At 36.4% G+C, this 24,640-nt stretch overlaps 2 protein-coding genes across 2 annotated transcripts in view; one reads left to right on the top strand and one right to left on the bottom strand.

Annotated features, from left to right (window-relative positions):
- Positions 1-2,605: 2,605 nt before the first annotated feature.
- sp5l (Sp5 transcription factor-like) lies at positions 2,606-6,222 on the top strand. Its single transcript, XM_007246756.4, has 2 exons — positions 2,606-3,006; positions 3,951-6,222. The coding sequence occupies exons 1-2, from the start codon at positions 2,953-2,955 to the stop codon at positions 4,998-5,000; spliced, it is 1,104 nt and encodes a 367-aa protein (XP_007246818.1). The 5' UTR covers positions 2,606-2,952; the 3' UTR covers positions 5,001-6,222.
- Positions 6,223-8,674: 2,452 nt separating this feature from the next.
- The window catches only part of arhgef25a (Rho guanine nucleotide exchange factor (GEF) 25a), a 41,283-nt gene continuing 25,317 nt past the window's right edge, over positions 8,675-24,640 (bottom strand). Inside the window, exon 13 of the mRNA XM_049486392.1 lies at positions 8,675-15,066. Within this exon, the coding sequence (XP_049342349.1) occupies positions 14,962-15,066 (105 nt within the window). The 3' untranslated portion in view covers positions 8,675-14,961. The remainder of the gene's footprint in view (positions 15,067-24,640) is intronic.

Raw genomic sequence — 24,640 nt, forward strand, 5'->3', positions numbered from 1 at the left:
TGAGCAGCTCCGCAGGACCCTCTTCACACCCCGGGGTCAAGGTAAGGGCGACCACCTCACCCCAACCCAGCCCCCGGACAAAAAGCGCAGGATGAGCCCCCGTTAGGCCCGGGGTCTGCCGGGGCCTGCGGTCCGTGCTGGGGGGCGTGTGTGTGTGTGTGTGTGTGTGGGGGGGGGGTTCTCTGGGAAAGTGGTTTAACATGTTAATGTGCTTCAGAAAAGAGCGGGGTTCACCTCAGCGCATAACAATCCCCCCCCTGCCGCGGGGGTCTTCAGATCACCAGCTCAGAAGATGCAGAAATGAAAGAATTCAGCAGCTCTTTCAACCTCTCTCTTTATTTATCTCTCTCTCTCTCTGAGTGACAGAAGTCTGTGGACACCTCTTCTAATGAATACTCCTTAACTCAACTACTCAACTGCTCTGTACTGAGTTGGAAAACGCCTTCTAATTCAATGTGTTTCTTATTTTTTTTATTTAATGTTTTTTTTTTACATTGTAGATTAATATTAAAAACAGTATTGAACTGTTGTTCAAACAAAAATAAAAAATTAATAAACATAACTATTAGCTAAAACATATGTGTACCAATACTATTAGCATTATTTATGTATTTAAATGCAGTTCATATCATATAGTGTAACAAAATATGGTCATATGGTGTGACAAAACTTGCCACATCGTATGATGTCACTCCGTATGACGTTTTATGTACTTAGCACAACAATATAGTTTTAAAACAAATTTTGACTGAAAAGTCATTTCGTTTGGGTGGCTAAATTACAGCAGCCTGGTGGTCAATCTTCATTAATTGCACATTGCACCAGTAAGAACAGTAAGAGTGTGAAGGTTCAGTTAGCAGGGTAAGAGCACAGTTCTGCTTAAAATATTGCAATTAACACACCATTATGGGAGACATACCAGAGTTCAAAAGAGGACAAATTGTTGGTGCACATCTTGCTGGAGCATCTGTGACCAAGACAGCAAGTCTTTGTGATGTATCAAGAGCCACGGCTGGTATCCAGGGTAATGTCAGCATACCACCAAGAAGGACCAACCACATCCAACAGGATTAACTGTGGACGCTGTAAGAGGAAGCTGTCTGAAAGGGATGTTCGGGTGCGAACCCGGATTGTATCCAAAAAACATAAAACCACGCCTGATCAAATCACGACAGAAATTAATGTGCACCTCAACTCTCCTGTTTCCACCAGAACTGTCCGTCAGGACAATAAATTATTGTGGTCTAAAACCAGGTGTTTCTGTTTCATTGTTCAACCCCTGTATATATTATATCCTTGAGGGTACAATAATAAAAAGTGTACATTTGAGTACAAGTAAGTACTTATATTGTACCTTTTTATAGTGTATTTTTTGTGTATGCTATGTTATGGCACACCCTTAACTGAGTATGTAGTACCCCTGATGTGATAATTACAGGTGGGTGACATGGTACTTGGATATTTTAGGGTATAATATTGTTCACAATATTAAAAAATGTTGGTGATATTATTGCGTACGATACAATATGGCCCACCTCTATGCTTAAAATGGCATGTCTGAATTAAGTATTGTCTGTGTGTGGTAGGGGTGGGTGATATGGCCCTAAAATAATATCACAATATTTTATGGTATTTTTGTGATAACGATACTCTTGGCGATATGACAAATCTGAAAAAAAAACTTAAATAAAATTAAATTTTATTTATTGAAAAAATGTAACAGAAGTCAATGTTTCAGAATGTCATGATACTAAAAATGCACTCCAAATATCTCCATATATCCAGGATTAAAGTAAAATAAATGATACTGGACAGATATAATCTGTCTCTTTGTAGATATATAATAGGAAATGAGAACAGTGTGAATTTTATTTTTGCTAAAAACAGCAAAAAGTAGGATCCTGATGTGATCATTAGGGGTGGGTGATACGGCACGATATTTCGGTGTATAATATCGTTCACGATATTCGAAAATGTTGGCGAGATTATCGCGTACGTTACGATATGGCACACCCCTAGTGTGTGGTAGTTATGTACTGAAAAATGAGAACTGTGTGTATTTTTCTTTGTATCAAGCAGCAAAAAGTAGTTTTAAAGTGTAACGTTGTGCATCCTGCGGCGTGAATACAGTGATTAGAGTGTAACGGCTTCATTAAACCTGCCGTCAGCTTTACTGAAGTAAACTTGGACCAGACTTTGAACTCTGTAACAGAAGAGACTGGAGTTAAAGGAGAAAGACGGTGTGAAAGCGTGTTTTTCTTTTTTCTTATTCTAACAAAGCTGAGCTTAGAGTTCAGAGTTTAACAGCGCTTTTTATTTACAGCTCTCATCATTATCATATTACACACTTCTCTCAAACAGCTGTTGGAGAGGAGGGGAGAGAAGAGGGAGGGGGGGGGGCTTCACAGGTCAGCATTTGGTAAGATTTCATTAGAATGGAATAAAGGTTAAGCTGGGGGGGGGGTGGGCGGTGGATGTAGGTAGCCCCCACCTTCACTCCTTTACACACAACCCTCACCCCACCCCCCCTAAAGCATCAGCCCTCAGTCCTGGTACTTAAGACCCCCGTGGTGAGGAGGCTTTACTCTATAAAGGGGGCGTGCAGTGGGAGCTGTGAGAATGGACTGCAACAGGCTCAGAGCAGCAGCAGCAGTGCAGACGGAGGAGAGCAGCCAGGAGAGATAGAGTCTGAGAACTTAAAAGAACAAGTGATAATAATAATAATAATAATAATAATAATAATAATAAGAAGAAGAAGAAGAAGAAGAAGAAGAGGAAAAAGAGACAGCAGGCAGTGGAGGACTAGCTGAAGTACAGGAGGAGGAGAAGAAGAAGAAGAAGAAGAAGTGTAGGAGTTCCCCGGATTATTATTAATCTCCTGAGTTGATGAGCGTCCCCCAGCCTCTCTGACCAACAAACACTCAGGTGCGCACGCAGTGAAGACACGAGCACATGGCTGCACTAACACTGACCAGAGCGGATAACTTCCTGCACAACTTCCTACAGGTCTGTTGCTTTTTAAATATTCATTCATTCAGAATTTGAATTCCTGTCAAATCTTTATCATTCACTTAAAAATGACTTAATCATTCACTTTTCTTAACTTTCTTAACAACAGTTATAATATAGTTAATAAAGGTTTATATAAACAGCACAAACAGCTCTTATTATAATAGTGAACCTGTTGTTCTTAATTTCAATACAATCTTTAGAATTCACTTTTAATAGTGTCTCACTTAAATTTCTTAACTTGGCACAGCAGTTATAATAGGTAATAAAGGTAAATCTAAACAGCATAAACATCTCTAGCTGAAATAGTGAACCTACTTTTTTTGAGATACTATTAAAAGTGAATTCTGATTGACCTTTTATTAAACTATTATAACTGTTGTGCCAAATTAAGAAACACTGCAGCACTGCATGTTTATTTTAACTTAGCAGAACTGTTATTATGGTAAATTACTGTGAATACAAAAAGCATAAACAGCTCCAGATATAATAGAAAATGTTACAAATCTTAAAATTTTTTAATCAATCATGTGCCTAGTACTAATGTGTGATAAATATTATTATGATTAATTATACAGTTTAACATGTAAATGTGGTATTTATGAGAAGGCCAAATAAGTTTTACAACTTACAGTATTACAGTTTTAATACTATTTAATATGTAATATCTAAATGAGACTAATATCTAATATCTTAATAAGGATTAAGCCTAGTCCTGGACTACAGAAACATTCTGAAAGGAGATTTTCCATTGAAAGAAAATCAGGAAGTCCAGAACTAACTAGGCTTAAAACCTGTATATTTTTAATACATTTAATTTTTAACTTCAGACTTTTTTTCAAATTAAGGATTTTTTTTAATATTACAAGTATTCAAGTAATATCACGTATCACGCATTAAATGCCATTTTCACTAATGTACATTCTCCATGTCCTCCTCAGGATCGCACCCCCAGCTCCTCTCCAGAGAGTGGCCCCAACCCGCTCTCCTTTCTGGCCACCACGTGCACCCAGGCTTGGCAGGTGGGCGGGAGCGTGGGCTCCGAGGGGCCTCAGTTCCCCTATGAGGGCGCGGTGGGTTCGGCGTCCAGCATGTTTCAGCTGTGGAGCAACGAGATGGCGCCCAACTCGGGCCTGAGCGCCCACCAGATGGCCTTCACCGTGCCCAAGGTGCAGTTCCCCGGCCACGTGCAGACGGGCCTGGGCGCGCACTCGCTCCACCATCACCACCACCACCATCACCACCACCACGAGCTGCCCCTCACGCCCCCGGCCGAGCCGCCTGCCACCTACTCCTTCGAGCTGTCTCCGGTCAAGATGCTGTCCACCCAGGCCCAGGGGAACGCTCAGTACTACGCCCAGCACAATGCCATGGGCCAGAACTTTCCCAGCTTTCTGCAGACCAACTCAGCCAGGCCTCCACACCTAACTGGAGGTTCTGCTGATGAAAGCCAGCAGTGGTGGAGTCTGCCACAAGGCAACGGTGCTCCCTCCGGCCACCACTTCTCTCTAGGAAGGCAGCTGGTTCTAGGGCACCAGCCTCAGATCGCAGCCCTGCTGCAGGGAACCTCCAAGAGCCTGCTGAGCTCCACCCGCCGCTGCCGCCGCTGCAAGTGCCCCAACTGCCAAACCTCAGGGGGCAGCAGCCTGGAATTCGGCAAAAAGAGACTGCACATCTGCCACATTCCAGAGTGCGGCAAGGTCTACAAGAAGACGTCACATTTGAAGGCGCACCTGCGCTGGCATGCAGGCGAGCGCCCCTTCGTCTGCAACTGGCTCTTCTGCGGTAAGAGCTTCACCCGCTCTGACGAGCTGCAGCGGCACCTGCGGACGCACACCGGCGAGAAGCGATTCGGCTGCCAGCAGTGCGGCAAGAGGTTTATGCGCAGCGACCACCTGTCCAAGCACGTCAAGACCCACCAGGGCAGGAAGGGACGGTCCGGACAGACGGTTTCAGTCGACCCACAGCTCAGCAACATCAAGAGAGAGTGAGGGAACCGGGGACGTGCCGGGGACAGACCAGGGACAGGTCTTTCTGAGAGACTTTAAAGATGCCCAGACTCTTAGAGAGACTGAACAGAGAGAAACGAAGCCATATAGAAGAGCCTGCCTCATTCTGTAGCAGGTGAACAGTGTGGAGGTTCTGAGACTGAGGCCTGATTAAGATGCCTGATTTGTCTGGAGTTCTGCATGGTTTACAGGCCCTCTACTATAGAGACAAAGAGGAAGGACACTGGAGCAGTGCACACACTTCCACACCCGCCACAGGTCTTCAGCTGGTCTCTATAATTATACAAAAATAATAATAAAGAATCTAAATAATAATAAAGACTTAAGGAGGCCCAATTCAGTCGGTACCAGTTTGAAGAACAGGAGAGTTAGTGCAGGACAATAAGAGAAATGATACATCTTTGCACAAATCAATCAACAATGGAATTTTACATGCATTAAAACCTGTACAAGCACAATATAGACGAGAACAAATATTTATAAATTATAAATTCGTTTTAATTTTCTTTTCTTTATTTTTATTTTTTACAGAAATGTTGCCTTAACATGAAATGTTTCCTTTGGTCACTTTTAGGCCTGTCACTATAATTAAAATTATGATTATATTATAGTAAAAAAAATAAAAGAATGTGGACATGAACTCAATAAATAAAAAAAAAGCTTTAATTTTACTAAAAAAATAAATAAAATCCAATTTCAATCTCTGAAAATTTGTAAAGAGTGTAATTACATTATTATGCTGTTATGTGATTATTATCCTATATCACTGACATGAAATGGTCTTAAAATGACTTGGTCCTAAAATATTTTTTTTTGTTTAATGCAAAAATATATACTTTCAAACAATATATTGTCCATATAAAAATGGTGACAAAATCGTGACAGGCCTAGTCACTTTTATTCATTTTTTATTTTTTGTTTGTTTTTGTTTGTTTGTTTCTGTGAAATCTACTGTAGACTTTTATTATGAAGAATCTGCAATTCTTTATTCATTCTCCTTCCGTTTAAAGTTTGAAGCAGTGATTTGCACTCAGAACATTCCTTTTTCTTTTTCCATTTACTGTTTTTCAGTCTATCCTCCTGAGTGTATACACTCAGTGTATATAATGTTCATATGGCAGCACACAGTTCTATGAAAGATTAAGGAAGCATGTGAAAAACTGAATAAAAAAGATAAAAATAATAAATAATTGGTTAAATCTGATCTCTGCAGTTTTGTGGGTTCTTCGCTTCGGTGCATGCCACCACTCTTTTCACACTTTATACACTCCACACACCTCACACACTCCTCCATATACTCCACACACTCCACACATTTCACACACTCCACACATTTCACAGCACACTCCTTAAGTCTTAATTAAAGTGTAAATACGGGCAAAAGGCTAGCTTTGTAGCTAACAGTGCGCGAGTGGTGATTCAGATGGTAATGCGGCGGTCTTGGCGATGCTAATGCTGGGTGGTCATTGTTGCCAGGTGCCGCAGAAACACTCGAAAAGGACAAATGAGTGGAAAAAGCTGCGAGACAGCGCCGAGCTTTTACTCCTTCCTGTAAACAGTGAGGGCCATTGATGGAAAGACACAGAGACAGTGGCCTGACCTTCTGCCATCAAGTTCACAGTCATGTGGCCTTTTACTGGCCCCTGCTCCCTCTCAGTGCTAATGACTGGGTCAACACAGAGTGGGGATGGCGCTCGGCGGGGGGCGGGCTCTCTGAATGGCCCCCCGGCTGTGCGGGCCCCGCCGACAGGGACACGAGCTGCTTTGATTTTGGCACCCTTCTGAAAGTGAATACCTTAAGACCCTCTTTCAGCAGCGCCGTATATCACACACACGCTACCGTCAGCTCTTTACAATCCTCACAGTGTGCCTCTGCTCCGGGAACAAATGAAGCAAATGCCTGCATAAACGCTCCCAAACCCCCACCTAACCACACAGCACCACACAACACCACACAACATCACATCACTCAACACAACACAACAGCACACAATATAACATCACAGCTTTAAATCTGATGCTGCTGATCTGGATACTAACAGATCTACAGTTTCTATGGGTGATGTGTCATTTAAACACTTAATGTGAAGTCTGTATAAGACTTCATTACACATGAATAAGCAGTATTTACACTGTATTTTAAAAGACATACTGCTTGGAAGATGAAGAAAATAAAAGTTAAAATCTTCAGATTTTATTACTTCATAATTTCTATTACTCTAATAGTGAATGTGAAGAAAACGTTGGTTGCATGAAATAAATAAATGTGCATTAGATGTCCTTATATGCATTGTGATAATATAAGGACATTAAAAGTGACACATTTATTCACGTATAACATTGCAATAAATTATCATTTTGGAATGTAATTAATTGGAATGTATACAGAAAATGTTTGATAAAAAAAAAAAAAAAAACTATTAGCCTATTTCACAGTGTTTTGAAAAGTTCTGGAGTATTTCTGTTGGTATTATGAAACGTGGACACTTGAATGTTAAGATCAACTGACATTCAGATTGTGTCCAAAAAGTAGAATTGGTATTTTTATGTTATTTATTTATTTATTTATTTACTTTTACGAAAAATGTCATTTTGAAAAAAGGTCATTATTGTTAAGGAAATAATATTATGTATAATACATTATATATAAATAATAGAAGTTCCTTTAAACTAAAGTGACAGACATTTTACAACAGTGTTACAGAAGATTATTCCAAAATAAAACAATGTATATGGAAACATAAGGACTACAGTGTATATATATATATATATATATATATATATATATATATATATATATATATATATATATATATATATATATATATATATATACCTTTTCTATTGATATTATGGAATCTTGACACAATGTATAGAACTGGAAGATTCAAATGTTTAAAAAAATAAAAACAAAAAAGTTTTTTTTAAATGAAAGTGATAATTAGCAAAATTAAGTTACTTGTCGCACTGATATAAGTACATACAGTTCCATTTATAAAAATTTTACTACTCTTCTTTTAATTAATTAATTAATTAATTCATTCATTAATTGTTTTACTTAAAAGAAAATGCATTGCACTGATATAAGATCCTTTAAATTATAAAATATTTAAGGAAAATGACTGGTTAAGAACACCATATATACATGTCACACATGTCTGCTTCAGTGAAAGTACAGAAGTACTGTTTATATAAGGGTAAGATTATATTAAGGTTATATTATAGATTATATTAAGGTTATATTATTTCTATCTTTAAATGCATTCAAATAATATTTTTTTATATTTTGTGCTCTACTAATATGTAAATGTGGGAACATATGATGATTTCACTATAGCATAAAAGGGTAAAATATTACTTATAAGTCAAATACAGTGATAATAAATGCTGTAAGGTGTTTAACTTATAAGCTTCATAGTGTTTAAGTTTTATAACTGTGTGTAATTTTACTGTAAGAGCCTTTAGATCAATATAAGATCATCTTATAAAACATTTTTTTTACTGTAGTATTAAGCTGTATTAACAGTATTAACATGACAGTTTACACTTATGCTATGAAGTCTCTCTATAGACAGCCTTAAATTAAAGTGTTACAAAATGAACATTTTAAAATGACAGAACAATAAATTCCACACAAAAAGACAAACACAAAGTGCTTCTATTCCAAAAGACACAGTTTATTTAATACGATACAACAATGAGATCAGTCATATAGACACGTGTTGATGTCTGTCCTTTTCCCGAGTTCTCTTACTTCAGCTGCTGCTGTTTGGTTTGTCTGGTTGTTTTGGGCTACAGTTCAACAAAGCATGCAACGTTTCACTTCTTCTTGTGCAAAGGCATTAGAGTCCGTACTCAATACTGGGCTATAGGTTCTGTAACTGTGTTATAAATCAGAATATCATATCAGGACAGGGGAACAGGGGACAGGGGATGGGGTTTGAGGACAGTAACAGGGTAAATGCACTGTAAACATGCCTGTATTAAAATACGCAAGCTTTGGTGCAGCTCTGCAGCTTTGATTGGGAGGCAGGGAGGGCTTTTAATAAAGTGGCAGAAACACGTGCTGTTCTGGACACTCTGGCTGCGTCCCAATTGCATACTACTACTACACACTAATACTACAAGATATACACAGTATACTGTATACTAATCTTAATAGTGAAGGTTTGGAAGTTTAGTACACAAAATATTAATGTACTAACCAGTTTTGTAGCGTTATGCCTAAATACGTCACTACTGCACTTGCATTGTTATCCACTATACTGTTCCCTATGTTAAATGCTCCTCCTTTCCATTTTGCATTGCGTTGTATTGTATTATAGTAACATAGTAACATAGCAACCACACTCCAAAACTGACCAGTTCTGAGTGTGTACCGTGAATATCTGAGTACACTCAACTTTTACACTTATATATACAGCTCTAGTAAAAATTCAAAGACCACTTAAAAATGATGAGTTTCTTTGATTGTACCAAATCGAAAACCTCTGGAATATAATCAAGAGAAGGATGATCAGAAGCCATCAAACCAAGCTCAACTGCTTAATTTTTTACACCAGAAGTGGAAAAGCATAAAGTTATCCAAAAGCAGTGTGCAAGACTGGTGGAGGAGGAGAACATGCCAAGATACATTAAAACTGTGATTAAAAACCAGGGTTATTTAACCAAATATTGATTTGTGCACACTTTAAACTTTATAAATATGAACTTGTTTTTTTTGTGTTTTTTTTTTGCATTATTCGAGGTCTGGAAGCTCTACACCTTTTTTGTTATTTCAGCCATTTCTCTTTTTCTGCAAATAAATGCTCTAAATGACAATATTCTGATTTAGAATTTGGGAGAAATGTTGCTTATATTTTATAGAATAAAACAAAATATTCAAAATATTCATTTTACTCAAACATATACCTATAAACAGCAAAATCATACAAACTGATTCAGAAACTGAAGTGGTCTTTTAGAATTTTCCCATAGCTGTATATAGATATCAATCTATGTATCTATACTACACACTACACACTCAAACACTAGTTAGTATTCGTAATTAGCACGCAATTGGGACGCAGCCTCAGTCCTAAAGTTCCTGTGGTCCGGACACTACAGGGCTTCTGGAAAAGCTGGTCCTGGACGGATCAGCAGAATATAAATATCAGATCACTGATACTACAGCAGAGCCACAGCCTGATCCTGCCCTCTACTGGACACACAGTAACACTGGCAAAGCCACATCTGAAAGTGCTCCTTTTTCTTATCTGTACACTCCATTCTTCTTTTATTTATTTGAGGCTGATGTAATAATAATAATAATAATAATAATAATAATAAAGATCTGATAATTAAGGTGATGTCTTCAGTGATTGGAAAAAAAAAACAATACTTCTATTACTACTAATATAATAATATAAAAATGGCCACAGTCACATTTCACACAGGATTTAGGAACATATTTTTTAAATCAATGATTTATTTTTATCTGCTCTATTATCCATATACGAGCCTTTTATAGTTCTATAATTCCAGACTCTTCATATTTGTATTTTTATTATCTGTGGTGGTCCTGTGAGATCCTGACCAGTGAGGAACAGGGAGAATAAAGAATAAAGTATGAATAAAGTCGACAGTCTGTAATTATAGAACTACAAAGTGATTCTGTATGATTAAGTGGAGCTAAAAATGGGTAATGTGTAAAGAAACAATCAGTTATGCTTCATTATTGTATGTACATAAACATATATACATACAACAAGCATATTTATGTATATATATATATATATATATATATATATATATATATATATGTATGTATAGTTCTGGGCACCTCCGTTCAAATAATGCTAATGCTAATGGACACACTTTTGACCATTTTAAGACACAATTGCTGTTTATTTACAGCATAAATGAATACAACTCATTTTTCATTACAAAAAAATATGTTTTTAGTATTTATTTTAAATATGTAGTTTTATTTTTACAAAAAAAAAAAAAAAAAAGTTTGTAATTGTGTCTAAAATAGACAAAGATTAAATCCAATTTAAACAGAGATGCCCAAAAACTATGAATGATATATACGTATTGTATTAGTATATGTATTAGGGCTGGGCAAAATGACCTCAAATCAATAGCATGATTAAATAAACATTTAACTTTTATTGTGAGTAAAATCACAAGTGATTTATTTTAATCAAATGTTTAATCAAATCTCCAATGTTGCTTTTATATTAAAGACTGGACAGGGTGGAGTCACCTGAATATAGTACATAAAGACACATAGTGGTGAATGTATTGAATATAATCAATATGAGCAAGGTAATGTTAATAACTATTGTGTTGTTGTGAATTATTGGGTTGATTAATTGCCCAGCTCTAATACTTATATTTATATATGTATCGATTACTGTAAAAAGCCAAAAACTACCATTTGATTGATTTCATTTCCAGTCAAAACTCATATTAAGTACAGTTAGTTTAGATAGAAGCAAATCAGGAGAAATTCAAAATAAGTTTCTTGAGTTTTTTAACTTACTAAGGTTTCTTTTATTATTTAAATTTTAATATTTCATTTCTGTAGTTCAGTGTACAGAGTCTGATAGGCCTTGTAGACCATAACTTTTTTTACCCATTCCCTTTTTTATTCACACTTTTAACTGTAAGAAAAGAAGTTTTATCTATGTGGATCTGAAAGGATAAAGAGCTGTAGAAGAAGCTGTTACTGAGACTCAACTGAACAGAAGAAATGTTTGAAGAATGTTTAAAATGACTTTGATTGTGAAAATAAGAAACGTGTGGTTGTTGTGGCACAGTGGATAACACCACCCCCTGCCAGTGAGCTACCACATCATATGGAAGAGAGACAAGGGTTCAATTCCTGGTCTGGGTGAGTGAATGCCGTGCTACACCAATAAGAGTCCTTGGGCTAGACTCCTAACGCTACAGATACTTGATATTCGACCCACCTCTGTTATAGAGATAACCACTCTGTAAGTCACTCTGGACAAGAGTGTCAGCTAAATGCCTTAATTTAATGTAATGCAATGTAAAAGAAAAAGGCTTCAGTCTCTACGACTGAACTTCCCTGCAGTTTCTAATGAAGTGGAAAAGTAACTCAGGCTTTACATTTCTATTAAATAAAAGTTTTGCCTTTTTTATCCTAGAAAAAATAGAAAAACACTTGTACTTAATGCTTGTTTTGACTGGAAATGCTATTAAATAAACCAAGAGTGGCCTCTGATTTTGAATTTATATAAATGTATTAAATGTATCACCTGAATTTAACTCTGCTTTTCTGGGATGCTTTAGTTTCCAGCTTTAGCATAAACTAAAACATAAGGTTAAGGGCACGGGTAACTGCTTTTTTTGGCACTTGGTGAAATACAGTCAGGGGAAATATCGGTACCACTTTAAAATAAGACTACCTTTATAAAGGGTTTATAAATGGTTTATAAAGGAGTTTATTATTGGTTATTAATTAGGTTGAACATACTTTATAACCCATTAATAAGCAGTTAATAAATATATAACAAAACATACATAAAAATGGCAAAAGTGAGCTGAAAATGAGCAAAATAGTGATTCTACACTTATTTATACTGTTAACCCTCAGATCTTAGATACTGATCTTATTTTGTGTTTTTCATCAGTTACCATTAAACTTGTCAAAAATAATATATTTGTAAGTATGTTTAACTATTTACTATAAATTAAATGACTGATCACTGTTGTTTTTTCAACTGATGTGTTGTAGCTGCTTATCAAAGGTTTTTAAGGCATTTACAACCTAATCTATACTAATTAATAAAGTAATTTATAAACCATTTATAAACCCTTTATAAGGGTAGTCTTATTTTAAAGTGGTACCAAAATGTCTTTTTTATTTCTGATTCTCAGTCCTCATCATATTCCTGATATGCTCTTCAAAAACAAGCTCTCTCTTTTTAATCTAGACAGTGAACAGTGAGGAAGGGGGCGTGGGTCGTGAGGGGAAAGGCTGGCAGAAGTGGAAGCGGATCAGATTTACAGAATTACATACATACACTATGAAGACTGGCGTAAGACTGCTTACTCTGTGTTGCTGCATTCAGTCGTTACAACTGTACTTTACTCCTTATCAGTTAAAACAGAGAAGGAACAGCGTTCTTCATCCCACAGCGAGGAGCTGCAGCTGCAGGAAGGATCCAGGTCTCTAGGGGGCGCTGTGTCTGTCTGCGCTCCTTCTGCTCAGATCAGACAACACCTTACAGAATTCAAAGAGAATTCAGAAACAGCACTGGACACTTCTGTATTCCTCAGAGAGAGAGAGAGAGAGATAGAGAGAGAAAGAGAGAAAGAGTGAGAGAGAGAGAGAGAGAATGTATGGAAGCTCGCTCACACCACATAAAAATAAAATAATAATCCAGCACATTTAAAAAATATATATTATTAAGTAAATTGCTATCTAAATATTTTGACATACTAAGTCATTATTTTGAGATACTAAATCATTATTTTGATATACTATCTCATTATTTTAAGATACTAAGTCATTATTTTGAGATATTAAATCATTATTTTAAAATAGGAAGTCCTTATTTTGAGATATTATCTCAATATTTTGAGATACTTAGTCATTATTTTGAGATACTATCTCAATATTTTGAGATACTACGTCATTATTTTGAGATACTAATTCTAGATACTATCTCATTATTTTGATAGAGTAGGTCATTATTTCAAGATATCATCTCATTATTTTGAGATAGTTAATCATTATTTTAAGGTAGCAAGTAATTATTTTGAGATATTATCTCTCAATACTTTGAGATACTAAATCATTACTTTGAGATAGTCATTATTTTGAGATAGCAGGTGTGTTTGCTTTTGGGGGAAAAAAACGTTTTTCAATCTCAAAATAATGACATACTATCTCAAAATTTTGACTTACTTTCTAAAAAAATTGAGACAGTATCTCAAAATAATGACTTATTTTCTCAAAATAATGAGATAGCTGTTTACTTATTAATAATTTGCTGAATGATTTAATTTTTTTAGGTGGCAGGAACAGGCTTTTATAAGATAGAGAGATCAAGAATAAGAGGGAAAAGGAAAGAGAGAAAGAGAGACAGAGAGAGAGAGAGAGAGAGAGAGAGAGAGAGAGCAAAGCCACTGTGTCTTCATGCACACAGTCAGTATAGCAATACGTCAGTAACGTATATACACAAGTCCTTCACACTGTCAGTCTCCTGGCTTCCCATTGGCTCCTTCTTTCAGGCGAATCCACGCAGGCCAGCAGGGCGTTTACCGTGAAATAGGCTGGAGACATAGTGAAATAGTGAAATAGTGCCTTTTTTAAAGGAGGCCATGTTCAGCCTAATCCAGCTAGAGCCTCGTTTAGGCTCTATAATCAAAGTCTATAATCAGTCCTCTGATTGATGTGAGCACATTGTTCGAGCCCAGAAAACAAACAAAAAATAATAATAATAAAAATCAGCATGTCTACACAATGTAAAGCGATTTCACCAGTCATGCACACATACACACACTGGTATACACACACTGCTGTTTTCACACCGTATACAAGCGTACACACAGTCATACAAAAAAATAAAAATTAAAAATAAAATAAAACTAATGTGAAAGGAACCAAAAATTAAGGTTTCTCAAAGAATTCCAACTCCAGTGTCCTCCCAGTGCAGGAATGGTTATTTCTCTTTTGAAGAAGAAAAAAAAAGCTCTTGCAATAAAAATAATAAAAAAAACTAAAAGATGAAACAATAAAGCAGAAAAAAAAATAACGTCACTTTTTTTTTTTCACTTGGTCATCCATGCCAGAGAGTTTGGAGAAGGAGGAACAGACAGCATGAGGCTAAACCACATCAGTGACGTCCACTACTGATAACGCTGGACGCGTCCAGGCCTTGACCGGCTCTCTAGAGGGGTCACACAAGGTCAAACTCCACGAGGTTCATCACAGTTCGTCCTCGTCCAGCTGGGCCAGGTTATTGGGGTGCTGCAGGCTGGAGGAAGGTCCAGTGTCTCTCAGTGAAGCTCTGGAACTGCCCTCTCCTGCACGCTGCAGCAATAGAGACACATACACCTCTCTGTTACAAACAGGGCTGATGATTTATTCAAGATTAATCATTCATTGCTGTGCACAATTAGCTGTGATTAATCACGATTAACAGATATTTTTCTCTGATTGCTCGAGAAGTTCTTCTCCTGTGTTGTTGCTTCCATGTGTTTTTAAGGGGACAGAACATGAACACACATAGCGGTATTAACTTATTTAAAAAACAAATATGAGCAAGATTACATAGATTATTGTCAGTGAATTATTGTGTCGATGAATTGTCCTGCTCTAAAATTTATTAATATTTAATTTAAAACATATATTCTAAGTAGAATATAAGATGATTAGACAGAAGATAATCCTTTTGCATAAAACAGAGAAAATAAAAGTTAATTAAAAGATTTTTTTTAAGTTACAATTTTTTTTTGAGTTTCTTTCTTTCTTTCTCTCTTCGTTTTTTCTTGTATCCATTCTCTTTTTTCATTAACTGCAGTTTTTACTTTTAACACGACATGTTTAAAAAAAAAAATCAATGTAAGGATATCACTGTGGGATTTTTTTTTCCAAGTATGTTTGTTGAATTGTATCCTTTTAACTTTTAACTTTTATATGCTTTTAACTTTTAACTTCTCAAATAGATGCTTAACCTTAAAAGACACTCAAATTCTCAAACTCTAATTTCTAGACACTTTGCAAGACTCATCTTAGGCTGTTTATAGTGGTGGATTAAGGTGATCGGGGCTCTTAGCCTACACTCTGAATAGGCCCCCCCACACACAAAAAAATAATTCTATTTATATTAACAACATCAATCAGTTCAAAATATTTATTTATAACTGTACTAATCACAACAATATTCTGTGATTAATCATAATTAAAATCAGGATTTGTGTTTTTAGGCATGTATCAGGGTAGTTTTGATCATTTTTAAACTTGAATATTTTGATGTGATGAGTTTAACTGAGAGCTTAAGTGTAGCTGAATATTCTACCTTCAACCACCTGAAAACATGCTATTAGCTCTGTGTGTGTGTGTGTGTGTGTGTGTTTGTGTGCGCGTGGGAGAGATAGATAGAGAGAGCATCTGAGAGTCTTCAGCACAGTGATGTGGGTCCATAGGCGACATCGTGAGCGGCCACTCACACTCTCACACAGGCAATCTCATATTTCCCATCATTAATAAGGTCTCTCACTGAAGTGTGAAGCTAGGTGTGGTGGAACGAGATGGGGTGGTTGGTTGAAAATGAATTAATTAAAAAAATATGGCCAATCAGTGGGCCCTAATCATTGCATGGGCCCCAAAGCTGCAGCCTATGGTAGCCTATGTGTTAATCCGCCCCTGGCTGTTCGTCCTCATTCCCTTTACTGAATAGAGTGTGTAACTTCAGTTACATTCATTTGGTGGCAAAACTGTAAAAGGATTTTGCCTGAAAGCTGAGAAAACAAATGGTAAATCAGTGTGACGTGGCTCAAATTTAATGATTTAACAATTACATTTATATATACACATATATACACAAATTTAATAGAAATTTGGCAGAATAAGGATAGAATGTATCTGTATGTTACTCCAGAAAGCATCTGTGACCACTCAGTTGAGTTGCTCAGTTGGAGTAAACAAAATTGGATGCTAATGTTAGCTTAGCATTAAAGCTACTAAGACTATTAAGTCTGCAGCATGAGCTGAGACTCTGCAGCCTAAATGTTAAAACAACACAGGCCTTTGGTTTTTTGTAACTTTGCAAATGAGCCCCACACCGGTCACAATGTGGTGTGAGAATCTTAACTAAGAGCATTTGCATGATCTAAATCAATTGATGAGTTAATTTACTCAGAGTGTTTTTTTCTCCGTGTGTTTGGTTTGGTTTCACACAGGCTGAAACCTAAACCTAAACGTACTAAAATGCGCACCAATAACCCACGCAAGCACATTGTCTCCTCTGATTGGTCAGAGCTGTCGGGCACAGGAGCAAGAAAGTAAATATAGTGAGAAGATTCTGTTTTCCAGTGTGTTTATATGTGCAGAGTGAATCTGCTTTAACAAAGAATACAAAAAACTTGCAGCTGCACTTTTAAACACAGTGTTTTCCATAGGACATGCTGCAGCGCAGATGTACACATAGTAAATGGAGTTGCACACATGCAAACAGTGGACACTGCACATACCGTGCATGTAAACAGCATGGAGCAACAGAGACAGTGTTTGTTCATAGTTGTGGGAATTAGTCTTAGGGCGTTTTCACACCAGCACTATTTGGTCCGGTTAAAACGAATTCTGGTCCGTTTGTAACTTTAGTGCGGTTTGATTGAGCAGGTGTAAAAACAGTAATCGCACTCGGGTGTGGATCAAAAGAACCGGAACGAGACCAGCTAGAGGAGGTGGTCTCGGTCTGGTACCAAACGAACTCTGGAGCGGTTCGCTTGTGGTGAGAACGTGATCCGGTCTCGATCGGATCCAGCTATTAAATATAAGCCATTTATTTGAGCTAAACTGCTGATAAATCAAGCACAGTTTAAACTGATAAATTAGCCAGATAACGCTAATTACCACAGCTGTGAACAAACACTGTGTCCATGCACGCGCCGTCTGCGCTGCATTCACTGCTCACAGCCGCGTGACTCTGTTTATTATGTATAAATCTGCGCTGCACGTAGAAACACTGTGTTTGAAAGTGCAGCGTTTCAGCGTTCAGTGTTAAAGCACAGATATTTGCGCTGAAACACAAAATCTTCTCGCTCTACTTACTTTTTTCGTATATTTATATTTAACGTACTCCCGTGTCAGACAGCTCTGACCAATCAGAGGACACAGGCTGCTCGCGTGGTTTATTGATGCGCATTTTGGTGCGTTTACATTTATGCCTTTGTGAAACCAGACCGAACAGAGCGAGAAAACGCTCCAAGTAAACGAACTCATTAACTGATTCGGACCAGAGAAACGAACTACAGGTGTGAAAAGGCCCTTAGCTGGCTACTATATCAGATTAAACTGAGCCTTATCAGCATTTTAGCTCAAATAAAAGGATTATATTTGAAAGCTGAACAGATCCTCACCACAACGAACCGCTCCAGAGTGCAATTACTGTTTTTACACCTGCTCAATCGAACTGCACTAATGGTGCAAACGAACCAAAGTCCATTTTAACCGGAAGAAATAGTGCTGGTGTAAAAACACCCTAAATCACAGATCCAGATGATGCATCACCAGAGCAAACTGTAGAAACACAAAACTGTGCAGTTCTGCTACTGAGTCCACATCACGCAGAAATCCATACATTCCTACAGCTTCTTCTTTTTACCTGCAGGTCTGTATTTATTCCACCGGGAGAAACTAAAAGCAGAGCTCAGCATGTGCCAAACACAGCAGAGTAATTTGCAGCTAATCCCCGAGCATGTTATATTTGGCTCATTGGCTGTCAGAGCTGTTTCTTTATTAAGGTCATGATAGAGTCTAAATCCCTGTGAATGAGTCAGTGAATCACGCCACTCTGCAGAGCTTAGCAACAAAAAAACACTGAAACCTGAGAGCAGTGGAAAACCCACGCTCTGCAGTGATGAGTCAAATTCATTCACTGCTCTACTGCTGCACAACCGTGTGCTAAACCATCAGATACGTCAGATAAGAGGATACCACACATTACACGAGGGTCAGTATCAGTATAACATGCCTATAGAGTCTGTAGAATAGGTGTTTAAACTACATACAAACATTGTGTAACAATACAGTTTTAGAATTAACATATTATTACAAATATAGAGGAATAAATTACATTTGTTTTGATGTAAGAGCTTTATGCTGCCTGCTTCAGATTAATAAATCTTTTAAGAAGATAAATATCATTTTTAATTTGCTTTTTTCCATAACTGTGTCACGTTTTTCAAACATGTCCAAGAATTCCCTGTCCACCCTGTCATCTTGGGATAATCCTGCCCCTTTAAGAAAGTTAGAAAGTTATCTTCACACTGAATTAATATTAATTTCCCCTTATATTGTCTCCATATTTAGCTGAAGTAAAGCTTTATCTTTACTTCAGCTTTATTTTTACTCTCCTAACACCTCTAACACACTAACTACTTCTAACCTCATTTCCTTCTTCCCCTCCTTCACTCCTCTATCCCCTTATTTCCCTTCGACCTCCTTTAAGCCCTATCTAAAATGTTTTGCCTTTAACTTCTGTTACTTTTGTACTTGACTATTGTAAGTCGCTTTGGACAAAAGCGTCTGCCAAATGTAATGTAATGTAATCTGTCCACCCTGTTTTGGTAAAGTATCAGGGTCATTAAAATAATTTTAGAAAAATCAAAGCAAATCAAAATGTATTTTAAAAATAAAACAATGTCAGCATGAACAATTTAACATGTCTGTAACCACTTTAACTTTGTTCAGTCTGCGCATCAGCTTATAGAAATAATTAAATATAAAGCAATAATCTGGTGTGATAAATGATTTATGTGTAGTCTGAGGTCTTACAAATATGAACAATATAGTCTAGAAAAATAGTATAGGAGAACAGAAAATGATATTTTTGTTATGGTGTTAAGTACTTAAGGTACAGTATTCTGATAATGACAGTCTAGAAGGGCTTATAACTGGAAAAAAGAGTTGGAAACACTTTAAAACAAGTGTCACAATTTGTAACAATGACAGTAATACAAATTATTAAATGGTTAAATAATATCTCAATTAATTATTAACTGGTACTACAATGCTTAAAAACGGTAACAATAATAATAACACAATTATGTTTCTATTCTATTATAGAATAATAAATTTAAAAATATATATATAAAAACACAAGCCATTAAACCAAGATGAACTGCTTGAATTTTTGTACCACGAGTGGCATAACGTATCCAAAAGCAGTGTGTAAGACTGGTGGAGGAGAACATGCCAAGATGCATGAAAACTGTGATTAAAAAACAGAGTTAGTCCACCAAATATTGATTTCTGAACTCTTAAAACTTACTTTATGAATATGAACTTGTTTTCTTTACATTATTTGAGGTCTAAAAGCTCTGCATCTTTTTTGTTATTTTTGCTTTTTCTCATCTTCTGCAAATAAATGCTCTAAATGACACTATTTTTATTTAGAATTTGGGAGAAATGTTGTCAGTAGTTTATAGAATAAAACAGCAATGTTCATTTTACTCAAAAATACATATAGCTATAAATAGCAAAATAAGAGAAACTGATTCAGAAACTTCAGAAAGTGGTTTCTAATTTTTTTCCAGAGCTGTATGTAAATTTTAGATTTAGCAGACTGTATTGTTTAAGAAAAATAACTCTATAGAGTTTTTAAAAGAAAAAAATAGAAAAGCCATTACACTCCTTCCGTCCTGAGAGTGATTTTGTTTCCCAGACTGAAGCGAGACCTCATCAGGCCTGCGGTCACTGTTTACAAGTAGCCGTCAAAACAGCACTCAGGTCCAGCAGCAGTGTGCTAGGAGAACAATCAGACCGGCGATAGGGATCTGAGACGTCCTCTCAGCTTCCTGTTTGTTTAGTTAAACAGCCCCGCGGATCTGAGTAAACACAATACACAGAGGAAGCCACTCAGCTATTGTTGAGCTGTCACCAGTCTGACCTGCAGACACTCGGTACGGGTCAGAGTGACAGGACTCAGGCTGCTGAGCAGCACTCTGGAGCGCTCTGGGTTCAGCGCAGGTCATCAGGTGTGGGACACTGAGGACTCGATAGTGAGACGTTTTAAATGTCACCTCTTGTTTAATTCAAATAAAGCTCCATATCTGATCAGCTGATTCAGGTGGCTACATCTCAAAGGGAAATGTCTGATCTGAACTTGATCTGAGCTTTTAGGCTGATAAATGATAAAGTTTAACACCTATGTTGGGGAGAGATGGTGGAGAAAAGGTTGAGGTGTCTGATTCACACCATCTTAAACAGGGAAAGAGAGAAGTGATTATATTTGGGTCCAGTGAAGATAAACAGAAGGTCAGTTCTTACCTCAATACAAAGTATAACTGCTGGTCTAACTCCGATCAGCTGGAGAATAGAGTCTAAAATACTGCTCCTCGTTTATAAAGCACTAAATGGGTTCGGACCACCATACATCTCTGATATACTGGAGAACAGTGAGTCAGTAACGCGTTACTTAGTAGGGGGGTGTGACGTCTGGCCTATGCAACACACACACACTACGCAGCGACACAAACGAATCCATGGAGGCAGGCGAGAGAAGTGCATGTTGTAGCTGGAAATACAGCCACTATTTTGAGTTAGTATCAGCTAAAGGTTCCAATACACTCTGTGCTGGCACAAAGTGCCTAGAACAGGGGTGTCCAAACTACGGCCTGCGGGACATTTGTGGCCGGTTTCCTTTGGCCCACTGTTAAGCTGGTTTTTATAATGTGAGATTCAAAGTTTGAACACTAGGTGTCAGAAACGGGCCAGAGAGTCTAAAAGCGGAGAGAGTGAAGTTTTAGCGCAGAAGAAGGAGAGGGTGCACATTTCTAGCGCTAAAATCGGGCCAAAGAGTCTAAAAGCGGAGAGAGTGCGCATTTCTAGCGCAGAAAAACGGGCCAAAGAGTCTAAAAGCGGAGAGAGTGCGCATTTCTAGCGCAGAAAAACGGGCCAAAGAGTCTAAAAGCGGAGAGAGTGCGCATTTCTAGCGCAGAAAAACGGGCCAAAGAGTCTAAAAGCAGAGAGAGTGCGCATTTCTAGCACAGAAAAACGGGCCAAAGAGTCTAAAAGCGGAGAGGGTGCGCAGTTTTAGTGTAGAAAATGGGCTAAAGAGTCTAAAAGTTGGCGTGATTAAGGAGTTTAATATTAAGAGACATCATGAAATGAAACATCAATTTGAAAAATCTTAGTTTACACAACACTGTCAAAAATAAAGATAGTAAGTCAAGTAAAATGGTGTGTAAATGAAAGTAATCAGGTAAAAGTATTATTTAAAGTGGAATATTTCATTATTTTTTTTTTTATTTCAGAGTCTTTGGCCCGTGACTTCAAATATATTTCTCCTTCTGGCCCCCAACAAAAAAAGTTTGGACACCCCTGGCCTAGAAGAAATAGAAGCTTCTGTTAATGAGGTACAACCATTGGTTAAGTCACCCCACTCCACTGTTTCACTCTTAACATGTAAAAACACACGGTTTGGTTTTGTAAAACCACTCCTTGCTGCCCTGCTGAGAACAACAGATTCAATGTTCAGATTTACAGTGTTAAATATGTCAGGTCAAGAGACTTTCTTTATTTTGTATTTTTTTATAAAAACAAGTATTTATGTTAAGTGAAATCAAGAAAGACCATATTTTTTTTTCTTTCAGAAAATAGTTCAACTTTAAATGTCTAGAGATAAATTGTTGCTGTTAAAAATGCATTTTCCAATAAAGGGAGTATTGGCAAAACTGGTTAAAATTTTTATGTTAAGGCGGCGGGAGGTGGTGTCTGCAGCTGCTGAAAGTAACTAATAAAGTAACTTGTAAAGTAACTTAGTTACTTTTAAAATCAAGTGATCCATAAAGTAACTAAGTTACTTTTTAAAGGAGTAATCAGTAATCAGTAATCGGATTACTTTTTCCAAGTAACTATACCATCACTGCTGGAGAAATACCGACCTTTAAGACTCCTCAGTTCATTAGAGATCACTGTTAACAGTGCCTAGTACCAGAATTGAATATGGTGAGACTGAAACAAACTTCCAGAAGCTGTGAGATGTTCTCAGCTGAAAACTTATTCTTATAGCTTGTAGTTTTTTGTACTTAGTTTTAATTGCTTGTATATTCTTGCAATGTCTTGTCTGTTTCTTTTAACTTTGTTCTGTCTTTAATTTATTTGCTATATTCCAACTTTACTAATTTTAAGTCTGTTATAAATGTACACTTATAATTGTGAATTTGTAAATTTATAATTAATAAACAATGTAAATTTATAATTGCTTATAACATTCTTTTTAACTGTTTCTGCGTTTAATCTTAAATCTTTCTGTTAAGCATTTTAAATTGCCTCTGTGTATGAAAGGTACTATAAAAATAAACTTGCCTTGCTTTGCCTTAAACAACTGTAGATCCCATCAGCAGTATGAGACGTTGTTATCACGCTGTGTTTTACTATTAATAGTGGATTGTGTGTTGATGCTTGTGTTCTGTGATGTACACTTGTGTGAAGTTTTTGTGTCTGTTTGCTGCCGGACAAATGAATTTCCCCAGCTGGGGATTAATAAAGCTAAGTATAAGTATAGGTATAAGCATAATAAGTAAACGTATACATTTACTCACATGACCTGATACAAATCATTCTGTTAAAAAAATCCCTTTATTAAAACTTCTTGACTCAAATGGAATGTTTTAAATCCCCTAATTATAATTACTTAAATCAAATAATCTGACTCATATCACAATGAATCCACTTGATTAAAATTATCTAGTGTAGTTTTCTACATGGTATGGTCTTCATATAGCTCTAATTTTATGTAGCACTGTCAAAATTTTGCATATAATGCAATGTATGAAGAAATTAAACAGTGCTCAGAGTCATGAAGCACCTAAGTGTGTCGACATGCATGCCTCTATTATAAACAATGGTTTTGAATTTTTGGAGACAGCTTATTTACATTACTTTGTGAATTATCTTTTAACTATAAACCCTATCTAATTGAACTTTAACAGTTTTAACCATATATTTATTGACCGTTTTATTTTATAAACAGTAAAAAAACAGAAAAAACACGATTAAAAGTGTTCTAAACAACATTAAATTAGTAAAAAAAAAATAGCTGTTACTTTCCCTCAGTGCTTCTAGTACTACTGTTTTTCCAGTGTTTTTGCAGTGGGCGGGGTCAAGTTACTGTTTCAGTGGTTTATAAAATTGTTCATTGGCTGGTTCACGGTCTATTCTGATTTATTCTGTTATGTGTGTTATGTGCAACAAAACATTTGAAAAAAAAAAGAAGAAAATACATGATGTCCATTGTAATGTATGCAGGGACTGAAAGGGTTAAATTACCTCTCTTAAATTATTCATTTAAAATAACCTCAAATGACCTTGCTTATTATTTGATTAAATCATTATTATTTGGTAAAAATATACTATTTTAATACTTTTTAAGACTTAATATGAAATAAATGTGGAATAAGATAATATGCTTATTTTTTTATATAATGTATATCATTGCTGTCCTATGAAAAACACTTATCTCCATTTTTGTACATTTTTAGTTTACTACAAAATTTTAACAGACAAACTGTCCTTTATACTGTTACATTTTTTGATGAATTGACCAATAGAAACTCTTCAAAATGACCTAAAATAATCTCTTTTTACATTGACTTCCATTAAAAGTTTACAAAGTTTTTTCTCTCCTGTAAAGCTGTTGTTTTTGAGATATGTGTTTTTCATTGGACAGCGACGAAATAAATAACTCAACTATAATTAAAACAATTTTTGTGTCAACTAGTGTCAATAACTCAATGCTAAAATATATATTTATACATGTTAAAAGAGTACAAAAAATTGTCGTTGTCCAATAAAAAAAAACGAGAATCTTCATTTTTTGTGGATTTTTATTTTACTTCATAATTTGAACAAACACTGTGTCCTTTACACTGTGCCAACA

The sequence above is a fragment of the Astyanax mexicanus genome, chromosome 13 (assembly GCF_023375975.1).
Source record: "Astyanax mexicanus isolate ESR-SI-001 chromosome 13, AstMex3_surface, whole genome shotgun sequence".
NCBI lineage: Eukaryota > Metazoa > Chordata > Actinopteri > Characiformes > Acestrorhamphidae > Astyanax > Astyanax mexicanus.

Bases quoted from the DNA above. Each gene is read 5' to 3' on its own strand.
- sp5l (XM_007246756.4), top strand. From the start codon at position 2,953: ATGGCTGCACTAACACTGACCAGAGCGGATAACTTCCTGCACAACTTC. The intron at 3,007-3,950 runs GTCTGTTGCTTT...TGTCCTCCTCAG, and splicing joins TCCTGCACAACTTCCTACAG to GATCGCACCCCCAGCTCCTC.